Below are 15987 nucleotides of genomic sequence, written 5' to 3'. Positions count from 1 at the left end.
TCATTCTTGTGATTATTATGATTTTGGTATTCATTGTAAATGTTTGTAGGCCTAGTAGGTAGCCTAATTGTACCTATGGATTGTATGCTATCCATTCATGTTTTTTATATGTTCTATTTACATCTGTAAATCAACCAATGATATCAAGCCACCCCTGGCCATGATTACAGACACCTGTGTGTGTGTCCTTTGAAACTATATAAACTAGTGACCCGCGGTGTTTGTCATTATACCCTTATGAAAACAGCTTGTCTGTCAAAACGTTGGTTATTAGTTTATAAAATTATTGCATCTGAGCTCCTAGAGTGTGCGGCTCTCATTTTCAATCAATTGAATTTACCACAGGTGGACTCCAATCAAGTTGTAGAAACATCTCAAGGATGATCACTGGAAACAGGATGCACCTGACCTAATTTTTGAGTCTCATAGCAAAGGGTCTGAATACTTATGTGAATAAATTATTTCTGTTTTTTCCTCCTCTCTTTCATGTTGACGAAACAGTCTATCACTGTCATACAGTACACGCTTTTATTTTTTGTTGTCTGGCTGAAATGCTTGCTCTCTAGCCTAACTTTCATTCATGGGCAGCGTTAGCTATTTAACATTGGCCTTCTACATCTAGCTACATATTGAACTTCCATCCTCTCAGGCCAGGGTCACAATGTTGGAATTAATGGTTGGATCAGAATCGCCGTTATAATCATTGGCCAGTACGGAGAATTAAGTCAAACCAAAAGTCCAAATCCTTATCTTCCTCCATGTCTAATTTATGAAAGGGCCAATTTCAGCTAGCTAGCTAGCCAAGAGTGTGCACAGCTGTCATCAAGGCAAATGGTAGCTTCTTTGAAGAATCTCAATTATAAACTATATTTTAATTTGTTAAACCGTTTTTTGGTTACTACATGATTCCACATGTGTTATTTCATAGTGTTGATGTCTTCACTATTATTCTACAATGTAGAAAATAGTAAAAATAAAGAAAAACCCTTGAATGAGTAGGTGTGTCCATAATGTTGACTGGCACTGTATATAATGTCATTCAGGTGAACCTATGAGTGCAATGAGTGTTGCAGTCTGGGTGAGAAATGAGCAGATGGACTATAGGTACTCTTATAGTTAATGCCATGCTTTATTTCTCTCCAGGACAGTCAATGTCAATGTCAATTGACAAACATGGTTTCACTCCTCTCAAGGTGGCTGCACAGACAGTCTTTGCCAAGTTAAACCTTGCAGTAAAAGTCTTGCTCACCGGTGTCTAATAATAGTGGAACGTCACCATTATGCCTGAAAGCTTTACTCTGAACTTGAATTTCTCTTTTTTAGGCTCGTTCACAAATTGCTAGAACACAGTGCAGACATGAATAAGAAGAACGGTAGTGGTAAAGACAGGTGTGCAAACACATACAGTATTTTGTACCTTACCTTTGCATATAGAGTACAATTTTATCACATTTGCAGTACAAACGTTGTGAATAAATGACAAATGGGTTTGTGATAGACACAGGAGATGGTCAGGCAGATGCTGACAAGTTTCTTTGGCCACCTGGACACGGTGAAGTATCTGAAGATGTTTGGGGCCACGTGGCAGTCCCAGGACATGGGGGTGGGGCTGTACCCCCCTCCACTGGGCAGCTGACAGAGGACACCTTGCTGTCATAGCCTACATGATTCAGGATGGCTGTGAGGTGAGATTGGTGTCAGCATTTACGAGCTACACTCTATTCTCTACAGTAAATGTAAAGTGCACTACTATCCAAAAGGAAAACTAAAGGAAGTGAGTTATAATTTTGAGACTAAAAGGCATGTTGATTGTTGTCTCAGTTGGATGTTAGAGACCACGTGTCCTACTGACTGGACTCCTTTGATGAGGGTATCAGCGGTCACTGGAACCCAGCGGTGGCCTCTCTCCCCATCAGAGCCGGGGCTGAAGTCAACACCAGGACAAGGATGGGAAGACGCCACTTATGGTACACTCCAAACACTTCTTCACAAACTTCTGTTGTGCCACTAAAGAGGTTACTCATAGTGCAAACTCACCGAGACTTATTAGAAAATAGGACATTGGACAGGAAAGTTGATAGGACAAGGCAAGCAGTCAATACAACAACTGTCTGCTAGGTGGCAGTGTTGAACCACCATGAGTTGCTGGTGCAGTTGTTGTTTGGACAGTGGGGCCGACCACGATGTGAAGAACGAGGTAATGACAAGTAACAGCATGGGTTCTGTTTCGATTAGAGCAATTTAAATCATTCTGGAATTGACTGATATTTTTGTCTTTGCAGTTTGGGCCAGGGGCAGCTGAAATAGCAAAGGCCTTTGGGAGAGAGGTAATGCTTTCTCCATAAACATTACTGTTGCGTTGTACAGTATGTTACTGTTATAGTGAATATATGAGCAAGTGTTGTTTATCATTTTTTCCCTACAGAATTTCATCAGTTTATTAGAAGGACAGATGAGTATAGTCAGAGATGGTACAGTCCATTAGTAAAGGGCTTAGCTGGACAGCATCATTTTTTTCATAATTTCTAATAGCTTTATTATTGTTGCTTATTTTTTAACACATTGTATGTATGTGTACTAAACCTGCATTTTTATCTGGATATTTGTTTTGCGTAACTAAACATTTATACACATACTGTATGAGATTTTTATGGATAAATGAAATAATAAACCATCAAGAATTGCCTCAAGACACAAAGGATTGACTTGGTTTCGTTTTACTGTACAGATGTCTGATAAAACCTTATCCTACAAGAGGGAGACACATTTCACATTGCTGTGCCAATGAGTCATGTATTATTATTTGTAATAATGTGTTTGTGTTAAGTCTTCTGCCTACATTCGTCTGTACAGTCAGCAAAATAAATGCAAATAAATCAAATGGACAGCATAAGAGAAATCTCATTTATTTGGCTCTGCAATAATGTTCAAGTACTCCAACTGCTCCAGAATCCAATCTTTTACCATAATCCTCATTCCAAATGGAGTTCAATAAAAAAGTGTTTTATTGAACAGGAGAAACCATCACTTTGTGGTTCTCACTGCTCTTGTAAAATAAAATAATGATTGCTGACAGATACTATATTTACACTAACTGTACAATGGCTTTTAATTTGAAAATGTAACAGTGAAACAAAAAATACAGTACATTTGTAGAAAGCAACTTTTACAAGTGAATAGATCTGAAGATCTGACAAATGCTGACATCAGATAGCAGTTGATCTGTAAAAAGGAACATATACAGTGATTACTAAAAGTGTAAATGCAACTACGCAATGCAAGTCTGATGAGTAGCGAGTAGTGCATTCCACAATATTGAGCGACAAGACATACACTGCATTATGAGTACACACACATGCATCCATTTAATTAAAGCCCAACAGTATATTGGTGATCACAATACAATGCAGAGCAGGTTTGATATTTTGTTTTACACCTACAATAATGCAACCACATGTGCCCCTGTTTACTGCTGTACTGAATACTTTTTGATGTAAAAAGTCCCTCCTGTTGAAACAACCTTACAAAAGTAGTTATGAGAGTGAGGTCATAACTTCATATGGTAAGCTTGCTGCTAACGTACACACACGCGGGCATGCACACACACACACCCCGTGCCATGCCAGAGGACTGAGCAGTATGATGAACACTCTTACTCAGCACCCATCAGAGCTATATTTAATGAACCATTTTGTGGCCAAGACATTATGTACCCACAGTCTCTACTTTAATTTGGACAACATTTTAATGTATTGGAAATCAATTGTGTCACTTAGTCCACAAATTAAAGTAAAGTAAAGTTTAAAGGGAAAAGAACAGGACATTCAGTACAGGTATTGGATGTATTTGCTGTAAGACTGTAATATTTCAAAGGACAAATTCAACTTAATTGGAATTGTCTTGAAAACCTCAAGGAGAGTTGTGTGCCAATGTGTGAGACCGAGGTCCAATAGTAAATGAATAATGATAACCATGAGGTCAAGTACCGGCAATTACCTCGTAAAGTAAACCACTTGGGCATACTTTTGTCTGAGTAAACTTTGAAAAGATAAAAATGAATAAAACACTGGACACCATCTAAGTGGGGTTTGGACTGTTCACAACACTGAAGTCATCTTGACACCACAGCATCAAGTGAGTTGAAGTGTAGCACGGTCCTCCACTAGGCCGGTTATGTTGCATTTTTTGCTGTTGCTGTAATTCTCTGGAACCCAGCAGTGTCAGCTCATTTTAGACTCTCCTGGCCCGCTGGGAGCATTACGTATTGCACAACTGCCAGCAAATACTCCAAACTGTGTGTAAGAGAGTTGAGTATTTATGAAAGCGGTGACTACAGCATATCCTTCAAGTCTGTGGTCACACCATGAACTATTAAGGGCATGTAAGAGCCCAAAATCATTTGTAAGTTTGTAAACGTGTTCAAGTTCGCCAGCGGAGAAAAACGTCAAGGTCACAGATACTTTTCTCTGTGGTACTGTAGTTCTATACTCGGATCCAATACCCTGTCAATTAACTCATATTAGGGTACATATGAATAAAGATCATGTATGTAGATCATGTATGAATACAAAGATCGAACAATAATCCAAAATGTCAATTCTCAAGTACGTGTCTATTCTGAACAATTCCCTTGCTTTTGCACCGAATTGGATTAGTTGAAACCAGTGGAGGCTGCTGAGGAGAAGACGGCTCATAATAATGGCTGGAACAGAGCAAATGGAATGGCATCAAACACATGGAAACCACGTGTTTGATGTATTTGATACCATTCTACTTAATCTTCTCCAGCCATTACCACAAGGCCGTCCTCCTCAATTAAGGTGCCACCAACCTTCTGTGGTCGAAACACACCTCAATTGACACGTCCAACATGTCAGTCCGACACTGTTGCAGATTATGAAGTGAGTGGATGCCTTGGAATGTGAAAGCAGTTCTTATTAATGACAAACTGAACATAAACTCCCAGTCCCTAACACTGCTGCTTAGTGAGTTACAAGGTATAGTCATTAAATAGTTCATTTTGTACCTGAGCGAGGACAACAAAAGCACCTTTCAGAGGCACAGCACCAATGTTTGAAGTCAGTCCCCTTTTCCTAAAACTCTGAGACCCTTTCAAAGTTGCAAAGGTCTGGTGGAGTCTTGTAGTGCAAATATGGGTCTCCATCCATAGAGCTCCCCGCTATTCCGTCTCCATTTCTTTGTGATCAGCGGTCGAAATGATGAGTCTTAGGCAGTCTCAGGGATTGTATGGGTGCAGGTCTGAAAAGGGAGAAAAAAAAACACGCAGAGCAAAGATTTAAAAAAATGTCACACATTTTTCATTCATACAGTATATAGCTATTCACTTTTTGCCAGCCAGCCCACCATAGCACAGACCTGTTTGGTTGTGGGATGGTGAGCAGGGGCCTGGGCAAGGTGGGGATGGGGATAGGTATGGGTCCAGGGAGGCGGAACCCCACCACTGAGGTGCTGCTTTCCACCCAAGCACGCCTGTCCAGAGGGTCTGCAGGCAGGGGCTTCTGGGGCGGACTGGGCTTCTCACGGTCCTAGGAACGACAAACCAGAAGTTGAAAAGTAGTGTTGGCACAGAAACCTCACTAGAGGGCACTGTGTTATAGAGTGTCACCAGAATAATGTATCTGTCTGTTCTGTAGCAACTCCGTAGCAACTCTCTCTGGAAGGTTATCTAAATGAGGTGCCATCATGTGTTACTAATCTAAAATGGGGAGGGCGAGGTAATGGCAAACATCTGCTAGCAGCATCCCAGCTGCTCTGCACAGTTTGTAGGAGGAAAGGAACAAACCTTGAGCAATACTCACAAATATGTGCCAAGTTACAGCAAACACGCAAATTCAAAGGATTTAGAGAACAGAATGAAGTGTTAAAGACAATTCTACAGTAACAGAATGATGCCAAGACTCTAATATATCACTTTCAAATGTAAAAAAAAAACTATGATTGCAAAGTTAAACAAACCATACACCTGTATGCACAAGGATGACGTTGAACAATTTCCACTGAACATTTTACAAAAACATATTTACTTGAAGAACAATGCAGATGCAAAATGTGGTAACAGAATGACGGTTTGTGCTGTTTGAGCCGTCATTCTGTTACCAAACTTTGTGTTTTTAACATAGATATGTGCATAGAGTTGTAGGGTTTGTTTAACTTTGCAATCACTGTTTTTTGTTCAAAGTGAAAAATCGAGGTCTCAGCATCGTTCCATATCACCACAATAGGAACGAGAAAGCATGCCCATGCTCGCACGTGGAAAAGTATCGCTGGAGTCTGACAAAATGGAATGTAACATTGAAGATAAAGTTCGTAATGACACAATTTCATGTGTACAACATCTGATGACATACATCACTATACTTGGTGTTTTTGGAGCTTTTCCTTTTATCCGTGCCCTGGCACTGCAGAATGGGCATTAGGAGGTATATCGCTGGTTGGGGTCTGTTTCTCGAAACCAAGTGAAATCGTCCAAAAAGTGTCTGGAATCTTCCATAACATGCCATTTATATAACAAATATGAGCTTGTCCTTCAAGGGCGGAAAGTGTGTCCTGGACTAGATGACTTTGTTGGGACTTCCAGCTCTGTAATGTTTCACACATCAGCAAGAAGGTGATTTACATCAACCATGCTTGAATAACTGTGACCCCCTGATGTGAAAGATTATTATTCCATTATGTGAGTGGTTTGACCATGCATACATGGCAGCGGTAGGTAGGCATGGCATAGTGTGGTAGGTAGAGAAGTGGGGTTGTAACAGCACCTGAAGACATGACGTGTCATTTAACAAATCAGTTATGAATGGCCATCCCCAGTGATGTCATCATTAGTGGCTACTCTGTTGTAGTCGATCAAGCTCTTAGACCAGATATGACTGCCCCCACAAAAACACATTTGACTGAGTCTACAGTACTAGTGTTACTGTTTTGTAGCTTAAACCACATCTTGTGACTTGGACTCAGTTAAATTGTATTAGGACAAACAGTGGAGACCACTTCTTGTGAAACAGCGGTCTGTTTGTTGCTTCAATTTGCCTTTCGAAACGCTAAACTCAAAGAATAAGATCACCTCCTGGGGATGGCAGCTGAATCGTCTCCTGATGCAGTTAAACCAGAGGCGCCACAGAGGTTGAAATAAAGACCTAATCAGATTGAAGCCTTCTCTCCAGCCTGGTGTGGCTCCCAGTAAGTAGAAGTGCCTCTAACTACTCATCCTGCATCAGATAGGTTTTCCTCTCTCTGATAGTTAAGGGGTAGGGTAATCTGATACTAGATCTGTTGTTAAGGGCATCTAATACCTCAAGTGTTGTGTGTCAACCTCTCTGTGGTGGGTAGATGGAGAATGAATCCCACACAGCGGGGGTAGTGCTGGACCAGATACTCCACTACTGCAGGAGTCTATGTAGATGAGACGTCACCTTGGACACCATATAACATAATATGGACCCCCACATTCAACACCAACTGTGCCCCTCAGCAGATCTCCTAAGTCAAGATGTATCTTTTTGCCTGAACTGTGAAACCTGATTTAGACCATGCTGACAACCCTAGGGCAGTTAGATAGCATAGTGGACATTTGGGTTGTAGGTACAACATAAATATACAGCTCACGAGTTTGAATTTCATCATTTTTAAAGTTTTGTTTCAAAGATAAATATGTACAAAAGAGCCTGAGTAATAATAATAATAATAATAATAGTAATGATAAATGGGACTTACAGTGCCTTCGGAAAGTATTCTGACCCCTTGACTTTTTCCACATTTTATTAGGTTACAGCCTTATTCTAAAATGTATTAAATCGTTTTTTCCCCTCATCGATTTACACACAATATCCCATAATGACAAAGCAAAAACATTTTTTTATTTTACATTTTTGCTAATTTATTTTTTTTTAAACTATGAAATATAACATTTACATAAGTATTCAGACCCTTTACTCAGTACTTTGTTGAAGCACCTTTGCCAGTGATTACAGCCTCAAGTCTTCTTGAGTATGACACTACAAGCTTGGCACACCTGTATTTGGGGAGTTTCTCCCATTCTTCTTTGCAGCTCCTCTCAAGCTCTGTCACGTTGGATGGGGAGCGTTGCTGCACAGCTATTTTATGGTGTCTCCAGAGAAGTTTGATCGGGTTCAAGTCCGGGCCCTGGCTGGGCCACTCAAGGAAATTCAGAGACTTGTTCTGAAGCCACTCCTGCGTTGTCTTGGCTGTGTGCTTAGGGTCGTTGTCCTGTTGGAAGGTGAACCTTCGCCTCAGTATGAGGTCCTGAGCACTCTGGAGCAAGTTTTCATCAAGGACCTCTCTGTACTTTACTCCTTTCATCGTTGCCTCGATCCTGACAATTCTCCCAGTCTCTGCCGCTGAAAAACATCCCATCAGCATGATGCTGCCACCAACATGCTTTACCATAGGGATGGTGCCAGGTTTCCTTCAGACGTGATGCTTGGCATTCAGGCATAAGAGTTCCATCTTGGTTTCATCAGACCAGAGAATCTTGTTTCTCATGGTCTGAGAGTCTTTAGGTGCCTTTTGACAGCCAAGTGGGCTGGCATGTGCCTTTTACTGAGGAGTATCTTCCATCTGCCCACTCTACCATAAAGGCCTGATTGATGGAGTGCTGCAGAGATGGTCGTCTTTCTGGAAGGTTCTCCCATCTCCACAGAGGAACTCTATCAGAGTGACCATCGGGTTCTTGGTCACCTCCCTGACCAAGGCCCTTGTCCCCCGATTGCTCAGTTTGGCTGGACGGCCAGCTCTAGGAAGAGTCTTGGTGGTTCCAAACTTCTTCCATTTAAGAATGATGGAGGCCACTGTGTTCTTGGGGACTTTCAATGCTGCATAATTATTTTGGTACCCTTCCCAAGATCTGTGCCTCGACACAATCCTGTCTCGGAGCTCTATGGACAATTACTTCGAACTCATGGCTTTTTTTGCGCTGACATGCACCGTCAACTGTAGGACCAATCAAGTTGTAGAAACATCTCAAGGATGATCAATGGAAGCAGGATGCACCTCAGCAAAGGGTTTGAATACTTATGTAAATAAGGCATTTCTAAAAACCTGTTTTCGCTTTGTCATTATGGGGTATTGTGTGTATATTGCTGAGGATTAAAACAAATGTAATCAATTTTAGAATAATGTAATAAACGTAATAAAATGTGTAAAAAAGTCAAGTGGTGGGAATACTTTCCGAAGGCACTGTATGTAGCGCTTTTCAAGGACCCAAAGTTGCCTTACAATTGTAGAAAAAACACAACATACATATACCGTCCTTGTTTGTTGTGTTTGTTTTTACCATGGGGAACTGAACTATGCTAGGCTGCTACACACTCCATTCTCACATATGTGATCCATCTGTTGCCACACCTCAACAGAGACTTTCTCACGAGAAGGGGATGCATTGGATCTATATCTGTCTCTCTCCATCTCGTACATGCTCTTCCCTTACATCTGGGAGTAGTTATGTGCTTTATACACCAGAGAGAATAGTAACATCTCAAAGTTAATGTCTTCCTTTTTTTCTTACAATGACGTGCATCTGCCAGTGCACTCTGCACCTCATAAAGCCATGGACATCTGACATGGTGCTCTACGCATACAGATCACCTGCCTGCGTGAGCCCTGTGCAGACAGATTGATTTACATACTCTAGACACAGCCCTGCTGGCTCAGCACAAAACAGGATTTGTGGAGAACAACTTTAAGGATAAAGTGCACACGGGGGAAAAAAATCTAGTTGTTTGTAACTGGTTCCACAGCATTTGTTTGTTTACTCAACTACTCAAGTGTTACCTGAACTTTAAAAAAAAATTTGTTGGCCCAGACTTAGTGCCAACTTGAGAAAACTTAAGCAAAAATTCAGGCAACTTAAAATTATGTGTTTGCTCAACTAGTCTCAAATGTTCCTTCAACAAAAAACATTTTATTTGGCCATCTAAATTAAAAAGGCTGTGGAACTAGTTACACACCCACAAACAGTGCTTTTGACATACCATGTTTTCATATTTGACACACATGATTATTTTGTGCATGTTAATTTGGACAGTAATTATTATTCAACATATCCTCACCTAGGATTTGAACTCACAACCTCTAGGTTCAAAGCATTCCAAACTTCCTGCTACGCCACCATGTCTGTGTCAATAATGGATTTCACCTGTATTACTACACTTTGCACTTCAAAGTAAATCTCAGCTCTGTTAAAAGTACAATCAAGTACATTTAAAAAAAATATATCATAGTGATTAAGGAGTCAAATTAAAACAGAGTAAATATGCCCCACCAACATTAGACAACTACACAGAAAACCATTACATTGCTGAAATAAGTCAATTAAATCCAGGATGAGAGACTAGCCAGATGAACTGATAATAGACACAGACATTATGGCAGGAAGATCGGAATGCTGTGGACCAAAACGTTGAGAGGACATGTTGAATAAAAGTTACTGTATAAATGGACATGCACAATGTATTCATGTACTGTATGCTAACGGGTGTCAAATATGTCAGTTGAAAACATTGTATGTTAAAAGCACTGTGTGTGTGTGTTTGTGTATAACCAGTTGCACAGCCTTTTTGAGTTAAGCCTTTATTTTCTCAAATAATAATTTCTAGCTGAATGAACATATGAGACAAGTTGAGCAAACACATTAATTTAAGTTATTTAGCTATGCCTTCCAGTGGTTATAGCAACACACTATTTAGTATGCATGGTCCATAACTTATCCATTGTGTAATAATATGTTTATTGGGACCCAAGGCAGGTGTTTTGAATAAGTGAGTGAGGGAATACGTATTTCTGATTGCCCTTGTTGAATTTATGTTCTTCAAATGTTATGAATTGTGTGAATTAATAAATCTACTTTGTACTATGTTGTTTCCAGCAAGATCAATTTCCAAAAAATCCCCAAAAGGGGAATTAGGGCAGCACGATATGGGCAAAAAATGTAATTGCAATTTTCTTACAAAATATTGCGATTTCGATTTTACTTGCGATATAGATCAAAACACTTGGGTGAACTGATGGAATCCTAGAAATAGAATAATTTATATTAAAAAGCAAAGTGGAAAGCAGTGTCTTTCTTGTTTGGAACAATCTGTTGACTGCATTTGACCTAACAGAACAGCATCTAAACTTATAGCAAATCTAACAGTGAGGAGGAAGAACTGCGCTACTTGAATGAGTAAACTATAAAAACAAACATTACACGCAGCTGAGTGACATTTCAAAGTATTGCATGTGATATGAATCTCCTGAGATATGGATATTGCACATGTCAATATTGCGATTTCGTTGTGCATTCGATTAATTGTGCAGCCCTACAAAAAATACATTGGATATTTGTAGTCATAGCGGATGGCATGGCAGAACAGTGACTACTAACCTGGTCCATCCTGTAGGGCTGCTGTCTGGGCAGGCTGTGGCAGGGTGGTGCCCGCGGTGGGGAGAGGGCAGTGTGGGCCGGCAGGGCCCTGTGGTGGGGTGGGACTGGGGGCAGAGGTTGCTGTCCCACACTCAGGGAGACAGGCATGGGGTGGCTGATGTGGATGGGCTGGTAGTTGGGCAACCGCCGTAAGCTGTGGGAATGTAAACTGTGGGAAGGAAGGAGAGGCTCCAAACTCCGGTGGGATGGCTGTCAGGATGGAGAGAGGGGGAGGGGATATGGAGGGGAAGGGAGGTAGAGAAGAGAGAGCTGTTAGTTTGGGTTTTCGGTCAGGGCTTGAGCTATTATGTTCTCCTCCCTCTGCTCCTCCTCAGATCATTTATCTTATTTCCTGTTGGCGTCTCCCAAACAATCATTTCAAACCCCTGTGACCTATGTACAGTAGCTGGATACAGCTAGGAGAACCTAGGGTAAAACTATACCCATGTTCTCTTTCATGGATGTACTATAACTATGAATTAACACGTTTCACAGGCGGTCAATAACAGAAAACATAGTAAGTGAATCTAACACACTGAAACGGTCAAAGCCAGCACCAGATTGCCTGTCCAGAACTGCTGTTAGTCCTCAAGAATAAATCTAATTGCACCGGAGATGGATAGACTGGCTGAACTGGCCTGGCCTGTAGCTATGCTACGCCAGGCAACCTGCAGAGAGTCTGCTGGAAATCTGGACAGGGGGAACCGTGACTGCCAGAACAAACAGTAAACAGCAGGTAGACTGAATACTGCTGAGGAGCCAGAGTCACGTTCACTAGAGGAGACAATACTGGTGTTGGAGATGGAACTGGGTTAAGCATCCTTCCTGGCCAAGCCAGCAAACCCTTAACTCCTGAACTCTGACCACAATGATACACTCCAGCTGTTCTCCATGGGAATCAACTGTGGATGTTTGAATGCGCACACACACGCACGCACGCACACTCACACGCCCGCACACACACACACACGCCCACACACACGCGCGCACACACACGTGCACACGCACACACACGCACACACATGTTTATCAATTCTAAAACAAGTCCACCCCAATTTGCCTCTTACTCTCGACTCCACCAACTCTTTTCTCCTGTGTCCCTGTACACAAAGGCTTTTATCTCAGGCAGAACCATTATACAGCCCTATAATAATACTGCACCGTGATCACCATTTCATTTAAATGGTGCGGCTTCTCAATCAAAGTTTCTCTCCAGCCTTCTGCCAGCAATACTGTGGCCTCATTAATATTTCTTCAAGAAAAAGACGCTGAGACTAAATCAATTATCCGCTTAGCCGTCAACTTGTTTTGACAATAAGTCTGGAATTAATAGGTTCAGATAAGCATGGCAAGTCTCAGACTAAGTTGATTCCCTGTCGTGGTGCTGTGGTTTTGATACAGTATGATTGCATTAGAAATCCAATGGTGTGTGACCGATAGTTTGTCAGCAGTTAGTTTGTAATACTTCTTTGCTAACACACGTTTTAGTTCTCCCTACATCCATCTTTTATACAATGCAAAGTGTACTTGTTACATCTTCCATTGTGTAGGTCTATAAGTGAACCATACTAATCAATTGATCATAAGGGAAGGTTGGGGGCGAAAAACTCCAGCTCCCTCACGTGTAACAAACAGTCTGTGTTCTACTAAAGTGACTATCAGGGAAAATCAGCTGCCCATTAACTCAGCAGAAAGAGACCCACCTTGTATACGCTGGCACCTGGAGGCTTGGCTGGGGATTTGCGTCGTGAACTGTACATGGACTGAGTCTGGCTGGGGCTGGTTGCTCTGGTGGACCCAACAGACCTACGAAGACAGAGAGGTAACATTCCAACTACTATACTAGTCTTCTACTAACTACTATTCTACATTTCTTAAAAATCTGTAGCTTTGAGACACACAGTAACAGGCCTTCTTCTGTACACAAGGCCCACGTGCATTGTGAGGACTATGTGCTGGACTATGCTTCATCCTCTCACATGGTTAGTGGAGTCACAAGGTTACTATCGCTGTGAACACATAAAATCACCAGAGAGAGACCATGGGACCATAATGCATATTAGAAACAATATCTCTGTCATTTCTACAAGATAATCATCTCGACACGAAAGCATCTCTATAAAAGTATTCTGTGTTGATATCCAGAACATAAGATGAAACACAGGTGTGGGAGGAGGTGTCCTACTGTACCTCAGTTTATCCATGGTGGTCTTCTTGTTGGTGAAGAGCAGACGGACCAGAGTCTTCCTCTTGAGAAATACCAGGAACCCAGCACCCATCAGGCTGAGGAGGGTGGCCAGGATCGCCACGGCAACCCCCCTGCTGTCGGCTGACGTCACATACGACAACACGCACATTAATACACACACACGCACATCTACAGCACGGCACAAACAAGACAGACAAAGAGTGTTAATAGAAGCCACAGCAGGGTTTTAGTACATTTGACATTATTTACATGATTATTTCCTTCCGCTCTTGAACAACCAGAGAGGGAAAGTTGTACGTGTCTAGTTGTAATGAGTTGTGTGTAGCTAGGGTGAATAGGTGACTGAGGTAGATCCGTCTGCAAGTTTGGAGAGCTTAGTAGAGCTTCAAAGTAACTAACTTGCTGTGAGCAGGTTATGAAAGTACAGCTAAAGGTGTTACCCTGATTATTATCCCAAACTAACTCTCTTACTCCGCCCAGGTTAGTGGAACACAGGGTGCAGATAGTGAAGTATAAAGAGGTCGGAGTGTACTGTACCTGACAGTCTCATTGGGCCGCTGTCGAGGCTGCCTCCAAACCCCGCCCTCTCACAGAAGGGAGGGGCCCAGTGCTCCTCACAATGGCAGTTCTTCTTGTTGTTACACATCTAGAATCCCAACGCATGCTGGTTAATAGTCAGTTGACACATCTTTACCTGTACAATACAATACTGTCCATACCTTGTGTTCTACCAATAGATACTGGTCAGAGTACAGGAAGACTTGTGTGTAGGCCTCTAGGCTCTAGGGATCATTCGACACACAATAGTGAGAGACTATATGGCAAGGATCCATGGGATATGGCAAGTATGCATGACTTATTTTACGCACTTTATAAGCTACCAGAACGCATCGTACTTGCCTATGACACACATGACATACGAGAGATGCATTCATCTGGCCCACAGGCTTGCAATTCCTCAGAAAAGAGAGAGATGAAAATAGGACTCCAGCCCACATCTGAAATGCTTGAATTACTTCTACAAATAAACCATACACTCGTTCCATCAGACCCATCAGTTTTCATGTGGCGGGCACCATAGACTGTGCAGTGTCAAACATGATGGAGAAAACATGTGCAGGGGAGAGCCCATCCCAAAACACAGTTTTCCGAGCGGGAAAAGGATCCAACAAGATTCCCTGGAGGGATAATGGAGTCCAGCTGTCAGCTGCAGGGAGGCCTGTGGCTGGGATCGCTCCAGATCGGATCTGGCCCCGAACTGGGAAGAACTTTCCCTGTCTGCCTCAGAGTGACTGACACTCCCTTATGTGTGTGGAGTGTTTGGGGCCAGGGGTGGTCAGGTCAAGACTTAAGGACACATAAGAAACCCTGAGGGGAGCTCTAAAGATGTGATAGGATTATGCCACAATGTACTGTACAGTACATTTGCAAACACACATATAATTCACATATAACGTTATACAGAATGACATCTACACAGAGCCACATATGGAGATGCATGCTGGCTCTGGATTTATTTAAAGTCTTGGGTTGGTTAAGGTTGTGACATCATGTGGGTTTGAAATCATAGAGATCGTATTAAATTACTAGAGGGGCTATGTTCCACAATGGGGTGAAAATGGCAGCCATCTTGGTCAGCGAGAAATCCAAAACCAGTCTAATTTGAATTAACGGCAGTAGAGGCATAGGTGATGCATTTCCTGTTTTTACTTACGCAGGAGAATAAAAGTTCAGCATGTGATGTATCAGAAATAATGTAATGAAATTATAGTCAACCTAAAATATAAGTCCTATCATCAACTGATTTAAGACTTTGTATGGCTGTGGATCGACATCATTGATTGAATGGAATGTTGGCATATTGGCAGTTAATTTTTTTTAAATTATATAATTATTCCACAAAAATGTCTGGCTAGCTAGCTAACACACATACAGTGAAGATGAATCATTCACGTTGATTGTTTTAAACAATATCCTATGACAACAGTGGCAAACCATGGTTGACCAACTCTTACCAACATGGCTGACCTTTGGACCGTCATAAGAAGGTTCACATCCATTCTAGTATTCTAATTCCTAATTCTATGGTCTGAATATAGTCAATATATAATGTGCAATTTAGATAAATAAAGACACTAATGTGTAGTTAGTAATAGGGGTGACATCAACCACCTAGTTCCACCTGTTCTTAACGAATGACTGGATCATACATCATCCAAATAAATGTCAAATAAAACTTAAAGGAAGTAATTACTAGGGCAATTTCTTACTCCAGCTTTGATTCTGTGTTTAATATTCACCTCTGTTAAAGGTGGGGCAGCCATGCAGAGGTTCA

At 41.6% G+C, this 15987-nt stretch overlaps 1 protein-coding gene across 4 annotated transcripts in view; it reads right to left on the bottom strand.

The window, feature by feature from the left end:
- Window positions 1-2890: 2890 nt before the first annotated feature.
- The window catches only part of adam12b (ADAM metallopeptidase domain 12b), a 150658-nt gene continuing 137561 nt past the window's right edge, over window positions 2891-15987 (bottom strand). For 3 of the 4 annotated variants that reach the window (XM_055925997.1, XM_055926015.1, XM_055926024.1), the window contains 6 exons: window positions 14190-14298; window positions 13634-13820; window positions 13147-13249; window positions 11405-11653; window positions 5377-5546; window positions 2891-5259 (listed from right to left, as the gene is read on the bottom strand). In XM_055925997.1, the coding sequence (XP_055781972.1) occupies window positions 5205-5259; window positions 5377-5546; window positions 11405-11653; window positions 13147-13249; window positions 13634-13820; window positions 14190-14298 (873 nt within the window). In that variant the 3' untranslated portion in view covers window positions 2891-5204. The remainder of the gene's footprint in view (window positions 5260-5376; window positions 5547-11404; window positions 11654-13146; window positions 13250-13633; window positions 13821-14189; window positions 14299-15987) is intronic. The other variant, XM_055926007.1, reaches the window with a different exon arrangement.

This window comes from Salvelinus fontinalis, chromosome 1, assembly GCF_029448725.1.
Source record: "Salvelinus fontinalis isolate EN_2023a chromosome 1, ASM2944872v1, whole genome shotgun sequence".
Taxonomy (NCBI): Eukaryota; Metazoa; Chordata; class Actinopteri; order Salmoniformes; family Salmonidae; genus Salvelinus; species Salvelinus fontinalis.
The sequence above is the reverse complement of the archived record's forward strand: the minus strand, read 5'-3'. Positions and strand labels throughout refer to the sequence as shown.